The sequence below is a fragment of the Gorilla gorilla genome, chromosome 4 (genome assembly GCF_029281585.2).
Source record: "Gorilla gorilla gorilla isolate KB3781 chromosome 4, NHGRI_mGorGor1-v2.1_pri, whole genome shotgun sequence".
In the NCBI taxonomy this organism is placed as follows: Eukaryota; Metazoa; Chordata; class Mammalia; order Primates; family Hominidae; genus Gorilla; species Gorilla gorilla.
Window position 1 is genome coordinate 10,242,424 of NC_073228.2, and position 22,720 is coordinate 10,265,143.

General features: G+C 59.5%; 2 protein-coding genes and 1 long non-coding RNA gene across 7 annotated transcripts; 2 read left to right on the forward strand and 1 right to left on the reverse strand.

The window, feature by feature from the left end:
- Positions 1-3: 3 nt before the first annotated feature.
- Positions 4-1,201, forward strand: LOC129533957 (uncharacterized). Its single transcript, XR_008680379.2, has 2 exons — positions 4-537; positions 685-1,201. It is a non-coding gene; the product is annotated as an uncharacterized lncRNA (long non-coding RNA).
- Positions 1,202-1,203: 2 nt separating this feature from the next.
- Positions 1,204-19,484, reverse strand: HGS (hepatocyte growth factor-regulated tyrosine kinase substrate). Of its 3 annotated transcripts, XM_055389437.2 has the most exons (23): positions 19,104-19,223; positions 18,139-18,394; positions 17,519-17,603; positions 16,821-16,896; positions 16,165-16,257; positions 14,446-14,569; positions 13,051-13,103; positions 12,543-12,611; positions 11,707-11,831; positions 9,738-9,816; positions 9,567-9,665; positions 9,354-9,449; positions 8,467-8,505; positions 8,253-8,396; positions 8,097-8,156; positions 7,320-7,533; positions 6,810-6,982; positions 6,592-6,732; positions 6,341-6,515; positions 2,705-2,838; positions 2,497-2,616; positions 2,183-2,269; positions 1,204-1,819 (listed from the first exon to the last, which is right to left on the reverse strand). In XM_055389437.2, the coding sequence occupies exons 2-23, from the start codon at positions 18,146-18,148 to the stop codon at positions 1,709-1,711; spliced, it is 2,307 nt and encodes a 768-aa protein (XP_055245412.1). In that variant the 5' UTR covers positions 18,149-18,394; positions 19,104-19,223; the 3' UTR covers positions 1,204-1,708. The 3 variants fall into 3 exon arrangements, with proteins under 3 accessions (XP_055245412.1, XP_018882953.1, XP_018882955.1); XM_019027408.3 differs by lacking the exon at positions 18,139-18,394 and having other exon boundaries at positions 19,104-19,484; XM_019027410.4 differs by lacking the exons at positions 8,097-8,156; positions 18,139-18,394 and having other exon boundaries at positions 19,104-19,238.
- ARL16 (ARF like GTPase 16) lies at positions 19,412-22,585 on the forward strand. Of its 3 annotated transcripts, XM_004040820.5 has the most exons (5): positions 19,412-19,507; positions 19,606-19,664; positions 20,071-20,184; positions 21,045-21,160; positions 21,315-22,585. In XM_004040820.5, the coding sequence occupies exons 1-5, from the start codon at positions 19,447-19,449 to the stop codon at positions 21,484-21,486; spliced, it is 522 nt and encodes a 173-aa protein (XP_004040868.3). In that variant the 5' UTR covers positions 19,412-19,446; the 3' UTR covers positions 21,487-22,585. The 3 variants fall into 3 exon arrangements, with proteins under 3 accessions (XP_004040868.3, XP_063561827.1, XP_063561826.1); XM_063705757.1 differs by lacking the exon at positions 19,412-19,507 and having other exon boundaries at positions 19,528-19,607; XM_063705756.1 differs by lacking the exon at positions 19,412-19,507 and having other exon boundaries at positions 19,568-19,735.
- Positions 22,586-22,720: the final 135 nt, after the last annotated feature.

Consider the following 22,720-nt stretch of genomic DNA (forward strand, 5'->3'; position numbering starts at 1 on the left):
GCGCAGACGCAAAAGCGTCGTCTGTGGCGGCAGCTGGACGTCGGGCGACCCTCGTCCCGCCGGGTTTTGGGGTTGCGCAAACGAGCGACGGGGGCTGGGCTCCGGATTCAGGTGTTCTTTCTTCAGAGCTCACGGGTTTCTGTCCGTGCGCGATGCGAGCGAACGTCGCGGTCGAGGCTAGGGCCCCGAAGCCCGCAGTAACCCGCGTCTCCCGCCCGCTCCGGGCCCCCCGCCCGCTCCGGGCCCCCAGTGCCGCCGTCGCGGGCGGAGGCGCGAGGTCTGGGCCTTGGCGCCTTCGCAGCCGCAGGCGACATCCTCTTTCCTAGCTAAAGCCCCAAACGTCCAGGTGGCTTCCTGGGAGAGCACGGCAGAGCCTCCGCCTTCAGATCAGAACAAGCGGAGCCTCCAAGGGCGGCTTGGGCCCAGTGCCTGCTTATCCTGCCCGCCTCTCCACACCTCCTCTTTCCCTGTCCGTTGGAGTCCATTCCTTCCTGGAAAAGCCAAAGCCGCGCTCCCCTAAGAAGCCTAGATGTGAAGGTGAGTGAGACGCCCTGGCCTCTGGGTGCAAAGGCCGGCGCCTGCCGCTTTCAACACTCAGGAGGCGCGTTTCAGCCCTGCTCGCCCCCGGCCGCGGACTCGGAGCGCTGAGCCCCCACCGTTCCCATCACCCGACTCCCTTCCCAGGAATGAGGAGCACCCGGGAAGCTTCAGCCACTACACGAAGGAGGCGCCAAGCCCAAACTCCTCCCCAGCCACCGGCGGGGTCAGTGCAGAGCGGCGCAGGGCACAGGTGAACCCTGGCACGCAGCCTCAGGGAGGGACAGGCTGGAAATGACCCTGCCTGCAGCTGGGCCATCAGCCCGACCACCTGCCCCTGAGCAAACGTTGATGCAGGTCGGGCGCGGTGGCTCATGCCTGTAATCCCAGCACTTTAGGAGCCCGAGGCAGGTGGATCACCTGAGGTTAGGCGTTCACGACTAGCCTGGCCAACATGGTGAAACACCGTCGCTACTAAAAATACAAAAACTAGCCCAGCATGGTAATGGGGTGCACCTGTAGTCCAGCTACTCGGGAGGCTGAGGCCCGAGAATCGCTTGAACCCAGGAGGCGGAGCTTGCAGTGAGCGGAGATCACCACTCCAGCCTGGGTGACAGAGTGAGACTCCATCTCAAAAAAATTAATTAAAAAAAGAAAAAACGCTGATGCTTTCTGAAATACATTTTATTATCGCTGTATCATTCTGGGGCACTGGAGATGACAGCTGAGAAGCAGAGAAGCTGGAGACCTGAAGCCTCCACCCTTGGCTGTGGCTGCCGAGAGAGGCCCCTGCAGAGGGAGCCCCAGGCCACACCCAGACACCACAGCCAGCTCACAGTGCGGCCAGAGGGCACAGGCTGCTTGGGGGGTGAGGGTCCCCATCCCTGCCACCTCTCACAGACCATGACCCACAGGGCTGGGGGCTTCCCCTGGGAGAAAGTCCTTCCCTCCCCATGGCCCAGCCCTGGGGAAAGAAAGCAGAGACTAACTCAGGGACTGCAGTAGGCTGAGGACAAGAAGGGAGGTGGGCTTGGGGTGAAGGCCCCCCTCACTCGCAGAGAAGGGACACTACCGGCAATAGAGGACAGGGAGGCAGGACGACGGCAGTTAGAGACGAGGCGTTTCAGGTGAACTGTATGTAGTGTTACTCCGGACGTGAGCATGGCCTGGGTCAGTCGAATGAAATGAGCTGGGCCTCGCTGCCCTGTGCCGGCGGCCCCTGTGCCTGCGGCTGCTGGGCCACGGGGGGCTGCTGCTGGGGAGGACCGCCAGAGGGTGCCATCTGTGCAGGAGGAAAGCAGGCATGGTCCTGGTCCTCCCTTCCCCAGCCCAGGGAGGAAGGCTTTTGTCCCAGCAGAGCCACAGACCCACAAGTGCTTGTAATCCATGTCCACTGACTGCAGCTCATGCGGCCTTTGCCTTTCAAGTAAATTCACGGTTTTTCCTGTCTACACTTGCGGACGCGTGTGTCTGCCCTAAGACTTGTGTCCTCGTTCTGTCTGCTGAGAAGGGGCCTCGGGTATGCGTCTCCCCCTGTGAGCAGACGTACGGGACAATCCCCACTGGGGCCAGGGGACCCAGTGCTAAACCATGAAGCCTGAGGGTGCCCTGCGGGTGCCGCTGTGAGGCCCCGGGAATGGCTCACCTGCTGGTACATGGGCTGCTGCCCCGCGATGTAGGGCTGCTGGGGTGGCAGAGACGTGTCCTGGCTTGGGAGGGTGGTCATGAGATTCTGTTGTGGGAAGACGTCAGATGTGAGAGAGTAGCCCTGTGACCAGGCAGGTGGGGATATTTCTGGCTTGCAACAATCCAAAGGTGACCACAGGGAGCACCCAGAGAGTGGAGGGGGAGGAGCAGAAGGGGTGGAGCCCACCCAGTGCCTGCCAGCCTCACCAAAGGACCCTCAGCCTCAACTGCTCCCCTACCCCGGCCCCCAGCAGAGCCTGGAGGTCACTGTACCTGCATGTTGTAAGGCTGGTAGCCCATGGAGACTGACTGGCTCCCCATGTAGCCCATGGTGCTGGACTGCGGAGGCTGAGAGATGGCCGAGAGGCTCTGTGGGGCCTGGGAGGCCACGTTCTGCGGAGGGAATGAGTGCCATGGGAGACGGGGCTGGGGCTGGGGCTGGGGCTGGCCCTGGAAGGAGAGGAGCGGCCTTCCTGCATACCTGGTAGCCCGCTGTGGGAGTAGGCTGGTAGGATGAGTAAGCGGGGCTGGCAGTGGGTCCTGCCTGGGCCTGGGGGGCCGCCTGCGCCCCAGTGGCCCCTGCTGGGTACATGTAGGCACTCACCATGCTGGGATCTGTGACAAACAAGACAGGGGAGATGGTTCAGCCAGGGCAACAGGGAGGAGAGGAAGGGACACCCTACTCTTGAGTTTTACTTTTTTTTTTTTTTTTTGAGATGGAGTCCTGCTCTGTCACCAGGCTGGAGTGCAGTAGCACAATCCTGGCTCAGTGCAACCTCTGCCTCCTGGGTTCAAGCGATTCTCCTGCCTCAGCCTCCCGAGTAGCTGGGATTACAGGCGTGTGCCACTACGCCCAGCTAATTTTTTTTTGTACTTTTAATAGAGACGGGGTTTCATCATGTTAGCCAGGATTGTCTTGATCTCCTGACCTTGTGATCCGCCCGCCTCGGCCTCCCAAAGTGCTGGGATTACAGGCGTGAGCCACCGCGCCCGGCCGAGTTTTACTTTTTTTTTGAGATAGTCTGTCACGCAGGCTGGAGTGCAGTGGCGCGATCTCAGCTCACTGCAACCTCTGCTTCCTGGGTTGAAGCGATTCTCCTGCCTCAGCCTCCCGAGCAGCTGGAATTACAGGCGTGCGCCACCACAGCCAGCTAAGTTTTTGTCTTTTTAGGAGAGACGGGTTTCACCATGTTGGTCAGGCTGGTGTCAAACTCCTGACCTCAGGTGATCCACCTGCCTCGGCCTCCCGAAGTGCTGGGATTACAGGTGTGAGCCACCGCCCGGCCAGGAGTTTTCCTTTTTGTTGTGACTTTTGGAACCAAGTTCAGGTTTCACGTTTCTAAAAAAAGGACCATAGGCGGGGCGTGGTGGCTCATGCTTGTAATCCCAGCACTTTGGGAGGCCGAGGCAGGCGGATCATGATGGCAGGAGTTCGAGACCAGGCTGTCTAACATAGTAAAACCCTCTCTCTAATAAAAATACAAAAACTAGCTGGGCATGGTGGCGGGCGCCTGTAATCCCAGCTACGCAGGAGGCTGAGGCAGGAGAATTGCTTGAACCTGGGAGGCAGAGAATGCAGTGAGCTGACGTCGCACCATTGCACTTCAGCCTGGGCGACAGAGCCAGACTCCGTCTCAAAAAAAAAAAAAAAAAAAAAAAAAAGAAAAGAAGATAAACCAACAAGGATGGGAGGAGAATCCTAGAATGGAATGAAATCAGAAAAAATGAACCAAACTGTATTTGAAATGAGTGACATGGTCTGACCAATGGGATGGGATAGTGAATTCCAGTAACTTCTGAACCCAGAATCTGGACTCCACGGCCTCAGGCTACAAATGACAAGAACTACAGACAAATGTTACACTCCAGTTAGGAGGCATCGTCTCCACAGTGGGCCAGGTTAGCATTCTTAAAACTACTTTTTGTGTATTCTAGGGCTGAGCAATTGAGTATATTGAAAACAATGCAAAAGAAAACTGCTATTGGATTAAAATTGCAAGTACTGGAATTAACTCATGGATTTTTTTTTTTTTTTTTTTGAGACGGAGTCTCGCTCTGTCACCCAGGCTGGAGGGCAATGGCATGATCTTGGCTCATTGCAAGTTCCACCTTCCAGATTCCAGTGATTCTCTTACCTCAGCCTCCCAAGTAGCTGGGATTACAGGTGTGCACCATCACGCCTGTCTAATTTTTGTATTTTTAGTAGATAGGGGGTTTCACCATGTTGGCCAGGCCAGTCTTCAACTCCTGACCTCAGGTGAGCCACCCGCCTCGGCCTCCCGAAGTGTTGGGATTACAGGCGTGAACCACCGCACCTGGCTGCACTCACGGTTTTTATCACATACAAAGACGCATGTATTCGCACATACACAGACACACCCACAACTGTGCCCTTGTATTCATATACACACTTTCCAGCTCTGTCTGCTAACAACCTAGAGCTGTGAGCACACCCAGAATCTCGATCTTGGCTTCTAACCAAGATACAGACCACCCTCCACTAAAGGGAACAAGGGCTCCTTGGAGAAATGGCTGCTTCCAGGGTTGAGAACATACAAGACGAGCACAGAGTATCTAGCAACAGAAACTCAGGAGCATCCCAAACCAATGGCCCTACGCAACAGAGAAGCCACTGACGCCTCCCATGGCCACACCTGGGAAACTTTGAGCATCAAAGTAACGGGGCCGGGCGTGGTGGCTCACGCCTGTAATCCCAGCACTTTGGGAGGCCGAGAAGGGCGGATCACTCGAGGTCAGGAGTTTGAGGTCAGCTTGGGCAACACAGAAAGACCTCATTTCTACATTTTTTTTGAGATGGAGTTTCACTCTGTTGCTCAGGCTAGAGTGTGGTGGCGCAACCTCGGCTCACTGCAACCTCCACTTCCCGGGCTCAATTCATTCTCTGCCTCTGCCTCCCAAATAGCTGGGATTACAGGCACGTGCCACCACGCCCACCTAATGTTTGTATGTTTAATAGAGACAGGGTCTCACCATCCTGGCAGGCTGGTCTTGAACTCCTGACCTCATGACCCACCTGCCTCAGCCTCCCAATGTGCTGGGTCTACAGGCGTGAGCCACCGCACCCAGCCCTTTTTTTTTTTCTTTTTTTAAATTAGCCAGGCATGGTGGTGCAATCCTGTAGTCCCAGCTACTCAAGAGGCTGAGATGGGAGGATTGCTTGAGCCCAGGAGGTCGAGGCTGCAGTGAACCATGATCATGGCACTCCACTCCAGCCTGGATGACAGCGAGACTCTAAAAATAAAGAGTGATGACAGAGGAGTGTCACCTTTGAGAGAAAAAATAAACACGTCTCCACGCCGCTGTGACTGACGATAAGCAGGAGAGTGGGGAGAGTACCTCCCGCCAGTGGAAAGACAACAGCAGAATTAGAAGGCGCTATTTGGCAAACACCGTAACAAACACAGGCAACATTAGCAAAAAATGCTAGACCTTGAGGAGTCCCAGGGTATTTGGAAAGCCTCCCCCAAGAGACACCTGATAAAGGGCAAAACAGTCACTTCACAGTGAAATCCCCTGGCAGACCCCGTCTCAGCCGAACGGCCAGCAAGGGGACTGACGGGATGCACGTCACCTCGGCTGCCACTCTGAGGAAAGCACAGCCTTATGGTCACCGTGTGGAGACACCAGACAAACCTGAGCTGAGGACGGTCTGCCGAATGACAGGCCAGTGCTCCTGGGACAGTTGATGTCACAAAACACAAAAGCTGACTGGGGAACACTCTAGATTAAAGGCCGGGGAGGGGGGTAAATGCCACGCAGCAGGGGTCGTGCTGTTTACAGGACACCACTGGGACAGTCCATGAGGGCTGAGCCTGCTACAGACGAGGATCGGCAGCCCAGCACCGGCTGGTTTCAGGAAATGCTCGCTGTCGCATTCAGGGGAGAGGGCAGTACCTGCCACGCACGGACTGAAACACGGCTCCAGCAGGAAAGCCTGTGTGAGCGCGTTTGCGTGGAAACAGGAAAAAGCAGAGACAACATTCACATCGGGGCAACTGGGAAAACCCTTCGCACCATTCTTACTGCTTTTCTGTAAATTCGGCTAAAATAAAGACGAGGGAAAAAAAGCATGGTCTCTGCCCCGACCCGTCCTTACCAGCCGCGGTGCCGGGCATGCTGGGGTAGGGGCCAGCGGCAGGGGCCGGCTGGCTCATATACACGCCGTGCATTGGGGAGCCCTCCACCGAGCCGGCGGGGCTGAAGGTGCTGGGGAAGCTGGCTGGTCCCGAGGGCTGGTAGAGCACGCCTCCGGCTGCGGGCATGGCCTGGAGCTGGGGACGAAGGAGACAGTGGTGAGAGTTGGTCCTCAGCCTACGAGCCTCTGGGTGGCGGGAGGATGGCACATGCCTGGGCGTAGGGCAGCGGGAAGGCGGGCATCTGCGCGCGCATCTGGACCGTCTGCTTCTGCTGCTCCAGCCGCAGCTGCCGCTCCTTCTCCTGCTCCTGCAGGCGCTGGATGGCCAGCTGCCTCTGCACCTCCAGGTACTCCTGTGCGGCAAAAACATGCTGGTTATGCCGCGAGGTCCCCCAGCCGGCCCCGGCCCGTGGCTGGGCAGCCACTGCACCTGCTTCTTCTGCCGCATTATCTCCAGCTTCTGGGCCAGCTGGATCTGGCGCTGGCGCTCTGCCTCCTCGGCTGCCCGGCGAAGCTTCTCCCGGTGCTCTTCGCGCAGGGCACTCAGCGCCCCCCGGGCATCACGGATCTGTGCCAGCTTGTCCTGCAGCCCCTCATAGTACACTGTGGGCAGACGACAGAGCAACCCTGACCACTCCGGCACAGTGCTGAGAAGCTCCTGGGTAGAACGGACACGCGGATGGGCCGCCCTGTGCCCAACCTTCTGCAGAGGGCTCTGAAGGCGCTGGGCTCTGGGGGAGGCAGGCAGAGGGTCCTGGGCAGGGCAGGGCAGGGCATGATCATCACCGAGACCACCTCCCGTTGAGACTCTCTGGAGGAAGCCACGGCCCCAATGAAGGACTCACAAGAGCCCAGCACCCTCAAGGGAGGCCCTGGCCCAGGACGGCGCTCACAACACCTGGCTGCCCCTGAGCCGAGGCCCCGTGGCGCGGGCACCTACGCCTGCGCTCGTCCAGCTGGTTGAGCAGCTCCAGCAGCTGCGGGTGCATGCCGTTGATGGACTGGAAGAGTGAGAGCACGGCCGAGTCATTGGTGATGCTGCGGCCCCGCATGTGGTTACTCTTCATGCGGTTCACGAAGGTGGTGACGGCGTTCTGCAGCGCCTTCAGGAACTGCTCGTGGCTCTCCTCAGACTCGCCATTGTGGAACTGTGGCTGCAGGCAGAGCAGGGTTCTGGATGAGTGTGGCCACGCCCCAGCCAGCCTCCCTGGTGGGGCCTGGGATGGAGGCACCCAGCTATACTCAAGCCTGGAGCAGAGTTCATCTGCTCCTTATGCAAGCAGCCCCTTCTACAGCCGAGGAAGGCGAGGCCCTGGAGGCGGGGTCCTTGTCCAGCGGCAAACCCTGGTCAGGACAGAGCTGGCTCAGGGCCCCACTGCCTGCTCCCTCTCCAGGGACCTGTGCTCTGACAGCCAACCAGCCCAGAAGCCCCAGGCAACGCCAAGGACTCATCTGATGGTTCTAGGCTGCTCTGGAACCATGTTAGGTCCACAGAGAGTGGCCCGAGCTCTGGACCACAGCCTGGTATAGAGTTTCCATTGGGAGAGGCCACAAAGGGCAGGGCAGGGCAGGCCGGGGCAGGCCGGGGCCGGGCTGGGGCAGACACCCTTGCTCTGGCACGGCCCTCTGGTTAGGGCAGGCACCTGTGCCGTGTGCCTGGCGCTGTGGGCCAGGAGGCCATGTTTTGCCCTGGCCCGTGGAGGGAGCCACAGCTTACCTCACTAAAGGGGCCACCAGAGGGAGGAATGGGCTGAGAGTCTGTCTCCGGGAGGGGGTTCTGGAAGAGAGAGAATGAGTGGGGCCTCCAACCTGTCCCGCATCCACCCCTTCCAAGGGACCCTGCCACTAGGAATGCCGGGAGTGGCCCCCTCACCTCCACCACGTTGGTGGGGGCTGCGTGCCCCTCCCCAGGCTGTGCAGCCGGCTCCGTCAGGGGCACGGGCGCAGATGGCGTGGGGCTCTTGCGAGCCTCCTCCTGCTTCTTCTCCCAGTAGTTCCGGTTGAGATACCGTGCGAGCTGCAGGCAATGAAGGGGTCACTCCCAAGGCCAGAAACCGTGAGAGGATGCACCCCATGCCGGGCCTTACCTCAGGGTCGATGTCCTCAGCCAGAGGCGCCGACGAGTTCTGGGGAGAAAGGGGCATCTGAGTCTCACAGGTGACAGAGCCAGTTGCTTCGGCAGGGACAGGGATGGCCCCAGTGCAACAGATCCTGGAGACCAGAGCCGCAGCCTGGGCCCTCCCTCCGTGCCCTCCTCTGGTTCCTGGCATCTGAGCAGCCATCTTTTCTCCTCTTCCAGATGCTTAGAACTCCACAGAGGCTGACAGCACTGCTGTCCTACAAGGCTCCTAACCTTGCTATGGGAGGAACAGGGTGGCACCGGGCCAGCCCTGGGGCCTCAAGGTGGACACTGGACAGCCCCCACGGTCCAGCGTGTGGGGCCCCAGCCAACAGCCCGGAAGGAGGGGAAGAAGGGAAGGGGTGGCTCACTGGGGCAGGGCTGTTCTGAGCCCCTGGGCCTGCAGCGGCCTGGCCACTCCACGGAACCTACAAAATAACTTTCTCAACCTGCTGTCCCTGACCCAACCTCTGCAAAACAGGCTGCCTCTTCACCCTCTACTGAGAGTGGGGCTGAGGCCAGGGAGAGGTGACGTGGATGCCCCAGAAAGCAAGTCCTTCAGTTCCTGTGGGGCGGGAGGGGTGTGGAAGAGACAGGGTCTCACCAGCAAGGCGCCTCTCCCACAGCCTGTCCCATGTCCTCAGTCCCGAGGGCCGAACCAGGGACCAGGAGGAACGGGGGCCTGGAGCTGTGGGGCTCTGCCCTGATGTCCGCCCGTGTGCTGGGGCTGTCCTCTCTGGGAAGCCCGGGGACCCGCATCCCCCACCAACCTGACTAAATCAGCTCGGGAACCCGCGTCCCCCATCAACCCTACTGCCTTCCGGGAGAGGCAGCTCCAGCCCGAGGGCCGCTCACCACAGGTGAAGAGTACAGGCTGCTGGCGGGGGGTGCTGAGGAGGCCGAGGGCGTGGGCTCCGCCTTGGGGTACGAAGTGTACGTGGACTTCTGTCTCTGAGGCAGAATCAGAAGGGGCGTCACTTGGGTGCACATGACGCCCCTCCGGCCCCACCGTGGCACATCCAGGGGAGCTGGGCCCCTGCTGAGGCCGCCCCGCCCCACCCAGCTTACCAGCCTCTCCTTCTCCTCCGCCTCTGACTGTGACAGCGCCAGGGCCAGCTGCAGCTCCTCCTCCTCCTGCAGGGCCGTCTCGTCCCTCTTGGGGGGCAGCTGAGGACAAGCGGGGAGGGTGAGGGGGGGCCCCGGGGAAGAGGTGCCCACGGGACGGAGGGGGCTGAGTACCTGGGACTGCTGAGACAGGGGGCTGGTCAGGTACTCAGGGGGCAGCTCAGTGGTGGAAGTGGCCTTTCCCTCCGCTTTCCTGTGGGGCACAAGGAATGCTGCAGGTCACCATGCGCTGACACCGCCCTGCCCCCGCCAAAGCTCTCAACCATACCTCTGCGGGCTCCTCTAAGTGTCCCCACAGAGTGAGGACAGTGGTTCCACAGCCACAGGTGTCCCAATGGCCACACTCCAGAGCAGAGCAGGGCAGGACTCGAGGGCATCACACCAGCCACAAGGGCTCGGGTGAGTCCCTCAGGGTAAGCCCCAGTTCCTCTCCTGAAAATGGACATTCAGGACACCAGCCCGGCCTGCGAAGACCTTCCTACGGCACTCGGGAAACCAAACACAGCATGGCCACTGTGGGATGGGCCCCACCCAAGAAGGGGCAAACAGACAGTGACTGTCATGCCCAGTAAGCTCTTCCCGGGCGCCCCAGGCAGTCCAAGGGCTGCAGGCTCACAGCATGGTCGCAATTTCAAACCACGCACGCTGACCTTTGACCTGGGGCTCTTTTCTTTTTTTTTAATTTGAGATGGAGTCTTGCTCTGTCACCCAGGCTGGAGTGCAGTGGCGCAATCTTGGCTCACTGCAATCTCCGCCTCTCAGGTTCAAGTGATTTTCCTGCCTCAGCCTCCCGAGTAGCTGGGACTACAGGCACCTGCCACCAAGCCCGCTAATTTTTGTATAAAATACAAAAATTTTAAGTATAAAATACTTAAAAAGTAGAGACGGGATTTCACCATGTTGGCCAGGATGGTCTTGATCTCTTGGCCTCGTGATCTGCCCGCCTCAGCCTCCCAAAGTGCTGGGATTACAGGCATGAGCCACCGTGCTCGGCCGACCTGGGGCTCTTTTCTAAGAGAAAAGCCCACACCGAGGCAGACCTGCACAGCCCCCAGGACAGGGAAACGCCAGCAAGCGTGTGTGAAGGCAGGAATGGCGTTGGGATGCCCTGCCATGGAGCCGCTGGGTCACAGCATGTGGGCAGTGGCTGCGACGGATGGGACTTGACGTGGCTCAAGGCAAGTTCTTCTCAGTTACAAGAAGGAAAAGGAACTTTCCGGGCAGCGGCCCATCACCGGACATGGCTGGCTTGGATGGGATGTCCTGAGGAGGGCATGGCCTCACTCCTGGGCTTCCCGAACCTAAGCAGGTGGGAGCCTCAGACCTGAACAGGGGGCCAGGTGGCCACGGCCTGACCTCCCAGAAATGTCCACGGAGCGAGATAGGGAGGCAGTGACACGTTCCAGGAAAAGGGAACCAAGCAGGGAGCACAGCCCACATACAAAACACGCGCGACCCAGGCCAGACCCACAGCGACGCTGCTGGGACCACGGCAGCAATGGAACGTGGACCACAGAGCAGAAGCCAGCACTGGGTGGCAGCGCAGTCCCGAGTGACCGCTGTGGCCATGAGAGCACTGTCCCTCTCAGAGATCACAGGCGAAGACCTGAGTGCCAAGGGGCATGACATCTGCACTCATACAAATTCAGGATAAAACCTGTGTGAACACGAACATGCACACGCGCAGGAGAGGGGGGCAGAGTAAACTCTGCGACGAAACACCGACCGCTGAGGCACCGGCTGCGGCCCTGAAGCTTCTCTGTGCTACTCTTGCAACTTTTCTGTAAGTTTTATTCCGAAAGTTGAAATGCAAACAAACCCAAACCCAAACCCAAGCAACAGGTTTGTCGGGGCAGCCTCGGTCCCTAGAGCCGCAGCGCCCTGTCTCACACACCCACCTGCCCTAGTGTGGGGCAGGGTCCGAGGGCACGCGGCCACCCTGGGTTTCCCTTGACCTTCCAGCTGCTGTGCTGTGAGGGCCCTCTGGGGTCTGCAGGCCTCAGGCACCATGGCCAAGAGGGACAGAAAACCCAGCCTGGAGAGCCTGCCCTGCCTGCAGCCCAAATGGGGCGCGGGGACTCACCTGTTCAGCTGCTCGTAGCAGGGCTCACACACGCGCACCTCCTTCTCGATGCCAAACTTGGGGATGGTGGAGTACTTGGAAGAACACTTTCCACAGAATATCTGCCCACACGCCCGGCAGTGGTGCTGTAAGATGGGGCGGGTGGGCCTGGTCACAGGCACTGGGGGACCCTGATGCGCCACCCGGCCCAGAACCACCCCGTACAATGCTGAAGCTGGGCCTCACAGGTCGGGGAAGGCAAGGGACAAGCAGAACAAGTGCCTGGGAAGACCCTAAGGCCGGGGAACCTGGACATGCTCCCGGGAGTCTCAACGCCAGCCACCGTTTTGGGGAAAATAAGGTAAGTTAAAAGTAAGGGCAAAGAAAAAATATACATCAATTCTGCTGATAAAACAAGAGCTTTTGTGAGTGCAGTGGGTGCTGGAACCTGCTGACACCCCAAACCCCAAGCATTGCCGGTTGCCAGCCTGGAGGGGGTTTTGGTGTGAAGATGCCTCGAGGGGTAAGAATCCAGATGGGCTAAGCCACAAAGAGAAGGGGGCCGCACGGCCCTGGCAAGCAGCAGAGTGACTGTGGCAAGGCCTGTAGCCCTAGGTTTAAAACATTATAATTTCAGAGTGAGGCTGGGCCCGGCCCAGGCAGCGGCATCAGGCCCCCTTACGTGGGCCCTCACTGTCCCCCTCCTGACGCCACACTGCCACCCGCTGCGAGCTGCACTCACCTCCTGAACCACCCACCAGGAAGGAAAGGCTCAGCAGGGACGGTGGCCTTGTGCACGGCAGGGGACCTGGTGTCTGGCCGGGGCTGTAGACAGAGCCCCCCAGGTGGGAACTCACCTTACGGGTCATCACCCCGAACTGCACCCTGCAGCGGTGGCATTCCTCAGCGTCCACCCAGTCTGGGGCCTGAGGAGGGGCAGCAGTCAGGACCACACGCTTCCCGCCCCACCAGCCCCAGAGGCACAGAGCCTCCCCCGCCCCACAGAAGGCAACGGACCCAGAGAGGACCCCAGCACGAGCGAGAGCATTGCCCCGGGCGGCCCTTCCCAGCGGCGTGGCCTGGGGTGAAGCTGCCGAGGCCTGAGGAAGGGACTTCCTTCCTCATCAAAGGTGCTTGTTTTCCTTTCCCGAGCCCCCTAGCCACTCTAAAGGCCCTTGAGCCGCGTCTCCACCTCGCCCTGCAGAGACAGCTACTACGCCTCCGCCCAGGACACACAGGCATCCTCAGGTCCCAGACAGACGAGAGCTCAGCCACCAACCCTCAAACAAGCCGGGCTCCCAGCGCTCCCCTTCACGCTTCCTGAGCAGCCCAACTCCAGAACCCCTGGCGGCCGCCCACACTCACTCTCTCGGCAGCAAACATGGCATCGCTCTCTTTGAATTCTGGAAAGACGTGTCCTGGAGAGATGAAGCCATAGTCACTGCCTGCTCCCACCTGGCCTGCAAGACCTCCGGGAGCCCATTCCTCACTCTTGGCAGCTGCAACGCAGCAGTGACTGTGCACCCAAGTGAAGGTGTCTGGGGGCACCGAGACAGCCTCCTGCCCCCAAGGTTGGGTGTCCCCATGGGGCCTCTGTCCTCACTGTGGCGGCAGACAAGAGCCAGGCCCTGCTGCCCTCTTCCTGAGATACTGCTCCCACTCCATCATGGCGTGAGGCCCCTGCGTGGCCCCGCCTGCTGAGTGGCTCCCTCACCCTCTGCTCTCTGGCCAGGGCTCCCACTGATCCTGAGGACAAGACCTTGAGCTATTCTTGACACAAGACCCCAGAAAAAATCCAGGAAAGCTCCCACCCCAGGAAGGAGACAGGAGCACAGACCACCAGCATCCACCACCCCAAAGTTGAGGGTCCAAGGCAGCTCGTGCAGCGCCCCCTGCGTTCTTCCCGTGTTCTCCACACTGGTCCTGCCCACCCTGCAGCCACAGGGCAAGCGTCCAACTCCTGCAGCGGGGACGCACCACCCCTGGAGCCTGCCCCATTCCCCACGCTCTCAGCCTCGTCTTCAGCAGACTCAGGGCCACAGAGGACCCGCACAGATGTGAACAGCCATGCCCACCTCTCTCTGAGTGGGCCCTGAGCACCAGCCAAGACTCCCAAATGCATCCTGAAGCCCCCACCTCTCTCTACACAATCCCCTGGTTCTCCACGGCCACAGTGGCCGGGAGGGACCCTTAAGAAACACACCTTGGCTGCCACGGCCTAGAAGAAAACCCACCAGAGGCCTCCTGCTGCGCTGACAGCAACCCCGAACTCCAGCCCACAGCCTGGAGGCCCTCGGCACGCAGGCCCGGCTGCACTCTCCTCTGGCACGCTGGCCACCTTTCTGCCCTGGGGCCTCAACCCTGAGTGTCTGCCCACGGGTGCTGCCTGCCTGCTCACGCCGGCTCTGGCTTCTGTTCCAGTCTCGACACTTCGGACAGCTCCTCCAGAGGCCTTCCCTGACTGCACAGCCCAAGCCGGCCCCCAGGAGTCCTGCCACTCTGAAACAGGCTGTCTGCTGCCTTTTCACCTGTGTGTTGTCTGCCATCACTGCCTGCTCCTGCCCGTGGGTCCAGAAAGGCAGGAGCTGGTCTGAACCCGCCCTCACACGCACGGTCTTCCCTGGCTCCAGGCCACCGCCCTCCTCCCTCCCAACACAGGGAACAGCCCATCTTCCCAAGCCCCTGGCCACTGTGCCCATTGAGCCTGACTGCCCAGCAGTTCCAAGCCTCAACCTGGTCCCAACCTCAGTCCTGACTCACCCTCCACCTTCATGATCTGGTAGGTGTCCTGGACCACCTTGTACTTGGGCTCGTTCCGGAAGGCATGCGCCCAGGCCTGGATCAGGTACAGGATCTTGTTACGGACGTTTACCTCCACTTGTCTCTGCAGGCAGGGAGGAGGGGGTGAGGGTCACAGGACACTTCAGGCGCCAGAGGCCTCAGTGTGAGGAAGCAGCTGGCAGACCTCAGCCTCTGAGCAGATGGGGCTGACATAGAGGCCAGAGAGGGCCCCCCGAGTGGGGCGTGGGGGCCATGCACCAACCTGAGTTCAAACCTCATGCCTGCCTCTACTTGCTGGAGCCAAACAACGCCGCGTCTCTGTGCCCCTGACCATCTGTCTCTCCCTTTCCCCACAGGACCTGCCCACCCCAGGATCCCCAGTTCCTGTCAGCCTCCAACAGGCAGGGCCCGGCAGGCCTGACGATGGCAGCGTGGTGTTGGGGCTGAGAACACAAGGGCGCTGCGGGGCTCCGCCCACGCCCCTCCTTCCAGTCACAGCCGGGGAGACGCAGGGGGCAGCCGCTCCAGAAATGCCTCCAAATTCAGAGCGGGCTCCAGACCCCGTGCAGCCACCCTCTCCCCCGGTTAGAGTGCAGCGGGGCCTCGCGTCTAGGGCCCTCTCAGGGACGCCGTCCCACTGTGATGCGCAGAACGGCGTGCGATCAGAGGCTGCTGCAAGCAGGCTCCAGGGCACTTGCACCTCAGCCTAAGCTCCTTTCCAGAACCCCTCTGCATCCTCAGCGGCGCCTTCCCTTCACAGCCCTGCCTCACCCCAGAGGAGCGAACCGGCTCAGGATCTGCAGCCTGACTGAAGGAGCTCAGGAGCACCAGGGTCGGGCAGGGCCAGACTCCGGCACCTTCCGCCTCTCAGCCAGGACAGGACGGGACAGGAAGCCAGCCAAAGTGGCCAGTGAGGGCCTTTGTGAGGCCTGGCTGTCCACTGGGATCCCCGGGCAGGTTCTCAGCTGTGTGGGTCCAGGGAGTCTCCTATGAGACCCAGGTCTGGCCCACAGGTCGGGACAGAAGGGGAGCAGCCTGACCACATGGGACACCCTTTCTCCTTGACACCTGCAACAGCATCCCCGCTGCATCACAGTCCACATCACAGTCCCTGCAGGTGTCCCCAGCACAATCCCTGCAGATGTCCCCGGCAGAATCTCCTGGGGATCTGGAGGGCTTTTCCTCCTCTGCCCAGGAAAGCATGAAGCCCTCGCTCTCCAAAACAGCTCTTATCCCCGCCAGACACATCCGATCTTACAAGCCCCCACTCAGAGCCCTCCCAGGCCCCTGCCTGTGGGATGTGGCCAGCCTGCCCTCCGGACCACAGCCACTCTCACACACAATAGCCACCACCTGCCCTGCCCACCCAGTGGCATCTACTCACCTTCCCTAAGACAGCAGGTGCCCAAGCCCTGCCTCCCGGAAGCTTCCCCCAGGCCCCAGAGTCGCTGTCACCTTGGTCCTCCAGACACAGCACCCCAGGCCGGCTCCTGCTAAACCCTGGCCTCCCTGGATTGGGGATCACGGCCCTGTCTCTCCGACTCATGAGTGCGAGCTTGTGCAGTGCAGGGACCACCGATCTGCACCTGCACATTTTCCGCCACACCTGGTGCTGTTCTGTCATCAGTGCCCAGTAAACACCTGGAGAAGCAAAGGTGCCAGCCTGGGTGGCCACCCGCGTGCCCCCGTCTCACCCACCTTCAGCAGGTCCTTCAGCTCCTCCATGGTCTGCTTGTTGGCCACCTCATCATGAACTGTCTGGCCACAGTTCTTTACCACAGACTCCATGACCTGCAGATGCCCAGGAAGGGAAGGGTTGGGCCAGTGGTCAGGGCAGGGCCCCTCCTCCACCCGGACAGACCCACCTCCCTGTGGGACAGCAGAGCCCTTCAACAGGCCCATCAGTGGCTGGTGGGGAACCCGGTGGGACAGCAGAGCCCTTCGACAGGCCCGTCAGTGGCCGGTGGGGAACCCGGTGGGACAGCAGCCCTTCAACAGGCCCGTCAGGCCAGTGGGGAACCCACATCTGAGACTCAGCAGCCTGCACAGCACCGCTACATGACGCCAAGTCTCACTGCCAGGCACAACAATGAGATCCGCCTTCTGGTGTTTACTCATGCAGAACCGGCTGAAGAAGTGGTGCCCACTCCCTCCCCTATCTCCTGTCTCTCCCTCAGCGTGACCCTCTCCTAGGTGGCACTGTTCACACAGGCACTCAAGGCTGAATGGAAACTCTCCTGCTTGATGTATGCCCAGGGAGGTGGGCAAGGCCACAGGACAAACTCTTCTCATGCTGTCATGACTAGTAGGGGGTAGGGACCCTGGGGGCCACTGAGGCACGGGGGTCTACTTACCTCCAGGGCATACAAGGCGACGTGTGGGTTCTTGTCATTGACTTTCTTCTTGATGGAATTCACAGCATATTTTGCTCTGAAAAGGAAACACTGATAAAAGCAGAGAAAAACGGGAAAAAAATAGTCTCAGCAACTAAGATGAGAAAAGTTCATCTGCTGCCAGGTGCAGTGGCTCACGCCTGTAATCCCAGTGCTTTGGGAGGCCAAGGCAGGAGGATTGCTTGAGCCCAGGAGTCTGAGACCAGCCTGTGCATTACGGCAAAAACCCATCTCTACCAAAATACAAAAAATTAGCCGGGCGTGATGGTGAATGCCTGTAGTCCCAGCTACTCGGGAGGTTGAGGTGGAGGATCGTTTGAGCTTGGGAGGCAGGGGCTGCAGTGAGCTGAGATCACGCCACTGCACTTCAGCCTGGGTGACAAAGCAAGACCCTGTCTTAAAAAAAAAAAGTCTGTCTACCATCTTAGTCTTTGAGAACCCCGAAGCAAATACAAACATAACCAGGTATCTGCAAGCTGAACAGAGAAAACCCCTTAATCCTCCAAGACATCAAAAAATCCTAGCATGTAGACCATGCAGTTCTCCACATAAGAGCCTAACACGGTCAGCTATGTCGTGGAGAACCAACGGGCACCAAGCGAGCCCAGCTTAGTGCACGGCTGCTCCTCCGCGTCAGGGCACAGGCCCCGCTAACTCACTGTGTGTCCCCTTGGCGGATCAGGTCGCAGATCTGCAGAATGGACTCCCAATCTGTCTCCAACAGGAGCTGGCTGGTCGCCTTGTCTGAGAGAGAAAATGCCATGAAAGAGAGGGGTTATCCTGCTGGACGCCCCGTGCAGCACCCCAGCTTGGCAGCAGCTGAGGGGGACTCTCTCCTTCCCCTTTAGACATTTGGACCAAATGAAAAACCATGACAGAATCCTCCTGAGCATGCTGATGGGCAGGGAAGTGCCATCCTCCCCAGGGAAGCAGCAAACAGCGTAAGAGCACACCAGGTGCTGGTCCAAGCCCTCCCACAACCCGCGAGCAAGGTAAAGACACTCAGCAGAGAGGCGAGGGCACTGCCGTGAGTCACACAGCTCACCAGAGACAGAGGCTGATTCACTCTTAAACATCAGGCTCGGCTGCTTCTCAACAAAGAACCCTATCACCCGTCCCTTGGAGTCCCCGTTCGCCCAGATGCTCCCGCTTTCAATGGGACCTTAGCTTGGGCAAGGGCCAGAGAGGCCTGCAGTGTAGACTCCAGGCCCCTCGCTCCAAGCCGAGTGCTTTGGAAATAAGGGCAGAACGGGGCTCCAAGGAGGACTCGCCAGCATACCTGTCATCATACCACATCACTGCTGTCTCCAACAACTGGCCCCTCTGGGGGGCAGCTCCAGCTCTGCCCACATCGCCTTTCCCGGATACAGAAACGATCTAACAAGCCAAGCCACGTCCACTTTCTATACTGATTCAGTAGTTAACTTCCGGATTCATCCCTGAAGCACTGAACTACCTGTGTGGCTGAGATACTCAGTCTGCTTACTGGTTCCCTTGGCAAGGAAGGTGTCTCACTTGAAGTCTCCTTGAAAACCCTACTTGACAAAAAGGCAAGCTTGGGGCAGCCCATTCGACCACCCAAGCGCCTACCCCCAAACATTAGACGCATTTTCCACGTGCTGCTGGGTACGTGCACATCAACATTCGTTTCCCTCCCAAAACGCGTCAATTCCATGAGGCTCAGATAGGATCAGCTTTCACCCCCAAAAACGTGAGAAAACGCCTTCCTAAACCATTAGGCACTTCCCGAAGCCAGTGTGGGAACAAAAGGTGGGTCTGGGACCCGCAGCCCCAAGAGAGCTCGAAGGTCCCAGAGAGAACACTGCCGGCTCCACCCTTCGAGGCCCAGTGTTTTGGGTCAGAAGCCCAAGTGCGAGCCTAACATCCGACTGAGTCACCCACTTTCATGACTCAGGCCTTGTGGCCCACTCGGCCGGGTGCTTGTCGGTCAAGAGGAAATCGGCCGAATGCCCGGGCCAGCGGAGGAGCGAGGTCGCCGAGCGCCGCTGGCGCCCTGCGCGGACCCTCGCAGAGCCCAGTTCGCCAACGCCCGATGGACGCCGACCCCACGGCAGCGCCGAGGGTCCAAGATCGGCGGCTCCGCGCCCGGGAGGACAGCGGGCCGGGGAGAGGCGGGCAGGGCGGCCGGTCCGCGCCCCTCGGGCCCTCGGGGCCGCGCTGACTCAGCGCCGGGCGGAGGCTGCGGGCTGACCAAGGCCGAGCCGTCGGGTGGGGACGCGTTACCTAGGAGACGCTCGAAGGTGCCGCTGCCTCGCCCCATGGCGACCTCCAGCCCAAACCCGACGCCGCGGGCGCTCCCCTGCTACGAGCTGGCGCGCCCCCCGACTTCCGCCTTTTCCCTCCAGTGCGCGCACGCGCACGTCACCGCGCCGGCCCTAGAGCCGCGAGGAGGCGGGGTCTTCCGCTCTCCCGCTAACGCTGCGCGCTAATTGGGCGCGCCCTTGGAACAATGAGCCCTAAGAACCAATGAGCAGTCCGAAGGTGAGAACTATTCAATGAGGGTGGGCGGTGGGCGGGCCTTGCCCCGCGGCGCCGAGCTACGGGTGCCGGGTGGAGCGAAGCACGGATGTGTCTCCTGCTGGGAGCCACGGGCGCCGGGAAGACGCTGCTGGTGAGACGGCTGCAGGATATCCTTCCGCGCGGGGACGGGACCGGGGCGCGGGGGGCACCCGGACTGGGGCGGGGACTCACCCTTTAGCTGCTCGGGTCCTTGACCGCTTCGCACAGGTGAGCTCCCGAGATGGGAAAGGCGACCTGGGGGAGCCGCCCCCGACACGGCCCACGGTAGGTGTCCGCCCCCGCGGGTGGAGTTGCGGGGGGTCAGTTCTGCGCTTGGCGAAGAGCTCCGGGCTCCTGTAAGTGCACGCCGATCAGCGGGTCAGGTCGTGACCTAAGGCCAGCCTTCGGGAGGGGGGGACGGCCCGAGCTGAGGATAATTGGCGCGGGATGAGGGGGCCTGCCGCCTTCCACGGGCACTTCCTCTCCCCTCGCAACGGGTTCCTGTGGCTGGTCGCCCCCACAGCGAGTCCAGCTACTGATGGGCGTCGGTCCCTGCTCGCCGTTCCTGCGTTAGGGAGAATGGGTCTGCGGGGTTCAGGCCACCGTGTAAGGTGTGGGCACGGTGCTCTTCAGGAGTTCACAATGGGACAGCGCTTGTATTGTTCTCTTTGCCTCGTGGTTTTTCCTATAGGTGGGCACCAATCTTACTGACATCGTGGCACAGAGAAAGATCACCATCCGGGAGCTTGGGGGGTGCATGGGCCCCATCTGGTCCAGTTACTATGGAAACTGCCGTTCTCTCCTGGTGGGTTGTAATCCTATATGGGCTTCCTTTAGGGAAGTGTGTCTACATTTCTGTGATGTCCAGTCCCCAACCTTGCTGTGTGTAGAAAGGGGTTTGGGTTATTTAGTGACTATACTACTCATGGAAATAGGTCTTAGCTAGTGTTGCTTCCTGCTGGGCACCCCGTCTGGTTTCTGGTGCTTGCGCTCCCAGGTCCCCGGTAGGAGCTCACAGAGGGCTTGCTGAGGGCAGGGCTGCTGCTCCGCAGAGAACAGACTTAGCCCTTTGTGTCACTCCCCGGTACGTCTGTGTTTATGTTGGACTTATACGTACCTCTGGTTGGTCCCATCTTGATAAGGCCTGTGCCGCAGATTCCAGTATGGAGAATTGATGGCCACATGAGGACAGAGACGAGTGACACCAGGTCGTCTTCATAAAACTCGATTCCCTCTGCTTCTGCTTGTTCCCAAAGCTTTGTTTAAAGCTGCTTTGGGCTGGGCGCAGTGGCTTACTCCTGTAATCCCAGCACTTTGGGAAGCTGAGATGGGCGAATCACGAGGTCAGGAGATGGAGACCATCCTGACTAACGTGGTGAAACCCCGTCTCTACTAAAAGTACAAAAAATTAGCCAGGCGTGGTGGCGGGTGTCTGTAGTCCCAGTTACTTGGGAGGCTGAGGCAGGAGGATCACTTGAACCCTGAACCCTGGAGGCGGAGGTTTCAGTGAGCGGAGATCGTGCCACTGCACTCGGAGCGAGACTCCGTCTCAAAAAATAAATTAATTAAAAAATGCAGTTTTTCTCTCCCAGTGCCAGGTCTGTGAGGCCCAGGGGAGGAAGTTTGGCAGCGGGGCATTGCTGCTGTCTTTTTCTTTTTCACCAGTTTGTGATGGACGCCTCTGACCCCACCCAGCTCTCTGCATCCTGTGTGCAGCTCTTAGGTCTCCTTTCTGCAGAACAACTTGCAGAAGCATCGGTGCTGATACTCTTCAATAAAATGTACGCGTCCCTGAGCTGAGAGGGAGGACAGCGAGGGCGGGGGCTCCCTGGGGTTACAGCCGGGAGCATGGCTCGGTAGGGAGGTGGTGTGGCTGGGGGTCCGGGGCAGGTGTGTGGCTGCCACTGCTCTGATGGGGCACCTCTTTATCTCCAGCGACCTACCCTGTTACATGTCCATGGAGGAGATGAAGTCATTAATCAGGCTTCCAGACATCATTGCTTGTGCCAAGCAGAACATCACCACGGCAGAAATCAGCGCCCGTGAAGGCACTGGCTTGGCAGGGGTGCTGGCTTGGCTCCAGGCCACCCACAGAGCCAATGATTGACCTCACGGCAGAGGCACAGCTGGCCTGAGCTGGGGAGAGATGGCAGAGGGCAGTATGGCTTTGCTGCCAATAGTTTCTTCTCACAGGGGCAGAATAACCCAAAGTAACCCTACATGATGGGGCTCTGTGCTGAGATGCAATGATGCGTAAACTGAGGCATGTGGAGATGGAAGTTGACATCTGGCCTCTGAAAAAAGTGTCCCCAGGAGCCAGGCATGGTGGCTCACACCTGTAATCCCAGCACTTTGAGAGGCCAAGGCGGGTGTATCACCTGAGGTCGGGAGTTCGAGACTAGCCTGACTAACATGGAGAAACCCTGTCTCTACTAAAAATACAAAATTAGCTGGGTGTGGTGGCGCATGCCTGTAATCCCAGCTACTTGGGAGGCTGAGGCAGGAGAATCCCTTGAACCTGGGAGGTGGAGGTTGCAGTGAGTCGAGATCATGCCATTGCACTCCACCTGGGCAACAAGAGCGAAACTCCGTCTTAAAAAAAATAAGAAAAAAATAAAAACCTGTCCCCAGACTGGGTGAGCAGGGCCTGCACATGGCCGAGTGTTCTGTATCCTAGAGTGGTGCTATTGGGGTTGGCTCACCTCCTTCCTGGAGACCTGCTGGACTGCCCCCAAGGCGTATGGACTGCACAGTGCCACTGAAACCTGGCCTCTTGCTGTAGCACAACCTCCAACCTGCTGAGCCGCTGGTACTCTGACCCTGCATCTGCCACAGACGGCATGAGGCAGGTGAAGTGAGTGTGGTAGTAAGAGCCAGGCCTCGAGTTAGAAACAAGCTGGTGGCCGGACGCGGTGTCTCACGCCTGTAATCCCAGCACTTTGGGAGGCTGAGGCAGGCAGATCACGAGGTCAGGAGTTCGAGACCATCCTGGCTAACACGGTGAAACCCCGTCTCTACTAAAAATACAAAAAATTAGCTGGGCGTGGTGGCTTATGCCTGTAATCCCAGCACTTTGGGAGGCTGAGGCAGGAGAATCGCTTGAACCTAGAAGGCAGAGGTTGCAGTGAGCTGAGATCGCGCCATTGCACTCCAGCCTGGGTGACGAGCAAAACTCGGTCTCAAAAAAAAAAAAAAAAAAAAAACAAGAGCCAGCATTCTCACTGGTTCACTTGTTCAGTGAACAGGTATTGCCGTGAAACGCCCACAGGTGTGCCAGGTGGGGCTCAGATGAAGCACAGGAAATGGTGGCCGTGCCTCCCATGGTTCCCCAGTGCCCTTCC

Coding starts and splice junctions, on each gene's coding strand:
- HGS (XM_019027408.3), bottom strand. CDS start 19,140: ATGGGGCGAGGCAGCGGCACCTTCGAGCGTCTCCTAG. Junction 14,570..16,164: donor AGCTGAAGGACCTGCTGAAG/GTGGGTGAGACG, acceptor CCCTGCCTGCAG/AGACAAGTGGAGGTAAACGT. Junction 1,820..2,182: donor AGCAGCCCATGTACCAGCAG/GTGAGCCATTCC, acceptor CCTCCTGCACAG/ATGGCACCCTCTGGCGGTCC.
- ARL16 (XM_004040820.5), top strand. CDS start 19,447: ATGTGTCTCCTGCTGGGAGCCACGGGCGCCGGGAAGACGCTGCTGGTG. Junction 19,508..19,605: donor GCTGGTGAGACGGCTGCAGG/ATATCCTTCCGC, acceptor ACCGCTTCGCAC/AGGTGAGCTCCCGAGATGGG. Junction 20,185..21,044: donor GAAACTGCCGTTCTCTCCTG/GTGGGTTGTAAT, acceptor CTTTTTCACCAG/TTTGTGATGGACGCCTCTGA.